The sequence below is a fragment of the Etheostoma spectabile genome, chromosome 21, assembly GCF_008692095.1.
Source record: "Etheostoma spectabile isolate EspeVRDwgs_2016 chromosome 21, UIUC_Espe_1.0, whole genome shotgun sequence".
In the NCBI taxonomy this organism is placed as follows: Eukaryota; Metazoa; Chordata; class Actinopteri; order Perciformes; family Percidae; genus Etheostoma; species Etheostoma spectabile.
Genome location: NC_045753.1, coordinates 18,437,115 through 18,442,168, shown reverse-complemented (window position 1 = coordinate 18,442,168; position 5,054 = coordinate 18,437,115). Strand labels below are relative to the sequence as shown.

The window sequence follows — 5,054 nt, the reverse complement described above, 5'->3', positions numbered from 1 at the left end:
ATGGAGAAAATATGCCCCCCCCCCTCCCCCTTCAGATAGGACACCACAATACCCACTGGGCATGGGTGTGTGTGGAATATAAAAAGTGCAGCAATATATGTGTGAATTGGCTCCTTAAGTGCTACTAGGGTGGCAGCCTTTCAGGTTTGCACTTGCAAAAAAATAACCTATTCCTTTCAGTTGACTGAGCTTTAAAACACTGTTGTGGAGTTTTACAGAAGGGTCAGCGGACACAGTTCTAAACCTTCTTCATAGCACCCAAGATGATACTTGCATATTTCAGGTGACAGGAGTGCTTTTAAATAAGTATAGCACTTTCTCCTACATCTCTTCTTATTGACAGCTGGTGATACAGAGATTTAGTTGTATTGTGTGCAAGTCACGGTGGGTAGGAGTGAAATGCCTAATGTGCGTAAAACAAACACTGAATATGCAATGGATCCCCTTGTGTTTATATATTGCACTCATGGCACAATGAGTTTGAGTCACTTCGCCCCCAGGCTCCAAAAGAAAAAGCAGAATATTCCCTTCACAGATGATCACCTGTGTAGTTTCACTTTACAGGTTACAGCTATAGCCATATAGCCATAGTCTATGCATTAGCAGACGGTATTGGAGACCATAAAGCTCCCAGGTTTGTGTGTGTGTGTGTCTGTGTGTGTGTGTCAGTCAGTCTGCCAATTCAAACAATAGCCTGCATGTAATTTCTCAGGAATGCTATTCACGTCTTATAAGGGACAGGGAGCGTGGGTAAATCTCCCCTTGACAAGAAAGCGCTACTACCAGTCTTCAGTCAATCTCCAATTAATTTAATAACACCCTGAGACTGACCAAATTCACATCAAATCATTTTATATTCAGTTCAATGCCTGTTCCTATGCTAACATCCTAATGCTTACAGCTATTCTCTACATTAGATTCAGCAAACATCAAGTACATTTACTTTAAAAAAGAGAAAGAAAAAAAAGAATGCTGTATAAATTATGGCTTGCAGTCACTCAAGAAAACATATTCTACAGGAGACATGGATAATAAATCTGCATCAACAGCAATATAAAACTCATAAACATTTTATTGAATGTGTATGTCTGTCTGTAAATCCCTTTATCCAAAAATCATGATGCACTTCCATTTTCAAACCACAGAATCGCAAGAAGTCAGTATTTGGTCTTCCGTGTCACATCCACTTCCCACAGTGTACCACATCTGCTCTACACACTCTTATGTCAGGAAAACACAGTTGATCTTTTCCTTTCCTTGTCTTTAGTGAGAGTGGTATTACCAACTCCACTACCATGGCAAAAAGAAACCAACAGAGACCAGATGTCAATTTTACCTTTAGCTGTTTTTCTGTGAACACTTTATGAAACCAACATGGAGGAATATTCTCATTAATCAAACAGGAAGGACAAATTGTCACCAATTCCTCTCAATACACAATAGTGCCCTCTGATGGTTAAATTGCGTTATTACTGCATGTTTATCACGGAAAATACTAATTAGAACTCAATAAGTTGATCATATTTCTCTACGAGTTTAATTATTGTTTATACCTAGTAGGTCTAGTCAAAATAAAATAAAATAGAGAATGTAATTTGTGTTGTATTTGTTTAAACTTAATCATTGTTAACTGAAATGAAATGTATACAGATGATTGAGGAAGGATTAAGAGGGTTAGAGTTAAATCAATTGACTCCATCACCAAATTAAATTCATCATGTCGTATGTGTGCCAAATAACCAATTTATGTGGCAATGCGGCACTCACCCTGGCATTTGCCGCCATTGGTTGGGTCTCCATGGTAACCCGGCATGCAGGTCTGGCAGTGAGGACCAGTGGTGAGGTTACGGCACTGTTCGCACACACTGCCGTTCACACACGTGCTGTGGCCATTACACTGGCATGCTGACAAAGACACAGAGCGAGGTTATGGATTAACGCAACAGCAGGGTTGGAATATGTTTCACTGCTTTAACTTTCTGTATTTCAACTAGATATAAAGGAAATAAGGGAATATGAAATGTCAAATCCTAACACATTAAGCAACTCATGGCTACCACAGTTAATGTACCCTTATTTTGGGTTATACTGGTGGGCAGAGAGCAAGCTAACACGAGGTGAAACTTACATGGATTTTTTCTTTTTATGATTAGAGACAGGAAGAGTGAATTAACGTGCTTGCAGTCACAATCTTCATCTGCCTGCAAGTCAGATTTACAGATTCATTTTTGAATAGTTTGAGTCGAAGCCACACAATCATGTTGATCATGCTCCCTGCAGCTAATGAAAAAGCTTGGATTTGACACCAGCCCAACAAAACGTACACCTAGGGGTTGTTGTTGTTGTTGTCATTACTTCTTGGGAAAGCAACAGACCCATTAGAGCTGTCAGCAGCTTGTGTCTGCCATGTCATATTAATTGCTATTTAATCAGACTTGACTTTTAAAATATTGGTAGTGGCAGCTACTTTTAATGAAACTGCATCAATGTGTCCAATTGGAAATAATAATTACTTACATCTAATGGAAAAGTATATAAAATAAAAAAATAAGTGTTTCTTTTATGTGAGACTGATTCATAAGTCAACCTTGTTTGCATTGATTTTTCACACTGTAAATATTGATTGTTCCAATTCATTCCACCATTGAGAATGAAAAATTGAAAAACGCCAAGCTTTACATCTAAATAATATGGCAAAATATAATCCAAAACTATATGTCCCTTCAGATTTCTTAAGGTTTTTATTAATACCACTGAGCCACTGATCACACCGCACACAGTCTCATATTACAACTAGCTCTGAGTATATCATTGTCTTACATGACGCGGTTGTATGGACTGGGGCTTGATGACTGCATTAAATGGCATACTAGCATAAGATTGCATAAAGTCAGCAGGGAGGGATTAGTTGCATAGGGACGCTGAAACAGGAATCCTTGACAAGAAAAATTGTTTTAAACTTAAGACGTGACAGTTAATAGGTACAGTAATAACAACCTCTCAAGAAGATACACTTATGATGCAAGATCTGTAATTTCAGTAAGACAAACAGGAAGTGGATTCCTTACCAGGGCAGTGAATGAAGGCCCACTCGTAGCCCTTGTCTTTGGGGCAGATGCCCGGCTCCAGGATCATTTCCTGGGACTGGACCTGCTGGCCCTGCTTTGCCAGTCTTTTCATTGGCCCCCGGTAGGAGCCCTCCATGCACAGGCCCTTCCCTGTGCTGCTGGGATCTCCACACCAGCCACACTCAGGCTGCTCCAAGCATTGGGAACATGTCCGCAGGCCTGTACAGTTCTGGGCTAAAAGAGATGCAAAGAGTGGGAGACTTGTATTTCATATTGGAACGTTTCCATTACTGTTGCACTCCTTTGCTCTTTTTATTTAATATAATTTAAACCCACAATTGCTTTTTGTCTTTATTTATTATCCATAGTTGGCCACATTTGTCCATTTCTTTTCATTTTAACATTTATTTACCAGGGTAGTAACCTTAAAACAGAAAGCAGAAGGCAAATTGTAACAACAAGGCTCAATGTTGCCGCAAATAAATATCTTGAGGGAGGTGGCTTTCAGGATTTTATTTTGTAGGATTTCAGGCTTTTAAACATACAAAAATCTGTAATTTCTTAGCCTTTAGCAGGACATACAGATTAAAGAGCAAGAATGTGCTTTGCACTGAAAGCACAAGCTGGTTATCTAGTGAGCTGTCAGGACAACGGATTTAGAAGAAGCCGATAAGAAGCAAGTGTTGAGCATTTAACAGTTGATTGAGAGGCCAAAGAATGAAAAAACAAAATGCATCAGCCAAAATGCCAACGAAAGGTTTGTTATTTGAGCAAAGTTCAATGAAAGACTTAAATGTGATGTGTGAAGTGGCACCCCACTCTAAACCCCAAAACCCAAAGGAGCGATGCTGTTTTGTCAGTCGGGGGGCAAACTTTTGTGCCACTAAATTGCTTGACAAGTTTCAGTGCCACCACTTGCCTGCCAGACAGACACTTCAAATGGGGAAAATGCCACTACTATTTTAAGGAGACAAACATTGAGTGCTTTTACCTCAGTTTATGTCAAACAAATCTCCTGCTATTCTGCTAATGGATGTGAAACCATGACGTGAGAACAATCAGCACAAAGTAGGGCCATTTAAGTTTGTTTTGATGACAGGACGCAAGTGGCTGATTTCTAACTAACATACCATTCTGAGAAAAGAAGCAGCTGAAGGAGGACTTCAGTTTTGGCACAACACAAAAGTATGTTGAAAAAAAAACCAATGTGTGAACACGAACTACATAAATTGGATGGTGGTCATGACTGGGTCTGCAAAGCAAAATGTGTGCCGCTTCATCCAGTGTTAACACTTTTCACCAGCCGAGCAAATATAACCTGCATGTAGTAATGGTGTGACAATTTCCCTTTCTTATTTCCATGTAACTTTTTCAGATTTTACTGTTTCCTATGTTTCATTCTTTTTATTGTATGATATGTATTTTATAATTGGTTTCTGATGTGAAGCACTTTGGATACCTGCTGTTTACTGTAAAGTGCTATATAAATAAATGTTGATTGATTGATTGATTGACTGACTGTCAAGTCTGAATTTATTTATGGAAGCTTTCAAGTGCCTTTTAAAATGTAAACAAGTTTAACATTATCATTTAATCACAAATGACATCAAAATATGACTTTTGAGGTAAAACTCTAGAAGATCAGATTCCATAACATCAGTTTATTGTGCATCCACTTTGCTGTCCAACCCCTCCTGTGGTTACTTAAATATTATCTTTTAATGCACTCTGCAATCAACAGACAACAAATGTTGCTTAATATCACCAAGTAGGGCTGGGCAATATGGAGGAAAAATCAAATACCACGATATTCTTTACCAAATACATTGATATTGATACCGCAACGATATTGTAGTGTTGGCTATTGGTGCTTTCAAAAATATTTACACAACGTGGTTTTTGATAAATAATCACCAGTTATGTGAATATCATGACTAAGTAGGTAAAGGCCAATAATAGAAGAGTTACAACAGTCTGGTAAGTTCA

The 5,054-nt window shown here is 38.5% G+C and overlaps 1 protein-coding gene across 2 annotated transcripts in view; it reads right to left on the bottom strand.

Moving 5' to 3' along the window:
* Positions 1-5,054, bottom strand: part of atrnl1b (attractin-like 1b) — a 65,738-nt gene that overhangs the window by 41,533 nt on the left and 19,151 nt on the right. For both annotated transcript variants that reach the window (XR_004327216.1, XM_032502189.1), the window contains exons 18-19: positions 3,069-3,302; positions 1,768-1,905 (exon numbers count right to left, since the gene is read on the bottom strand). Coding sequence is in view for 1 of the 2 variants with exons in the window: in XM_032502189.1 (XP_032358080.1) it covers positions 1,768-1,905; positions 3,069-3,302 (372 nt within the window). In the remaining variant the exon portion in view is untranslated. The remainder of the gene's footprint in view (positions 1-1,767; positions 1,906-3,068; positions 3,303-5,054) is intronic.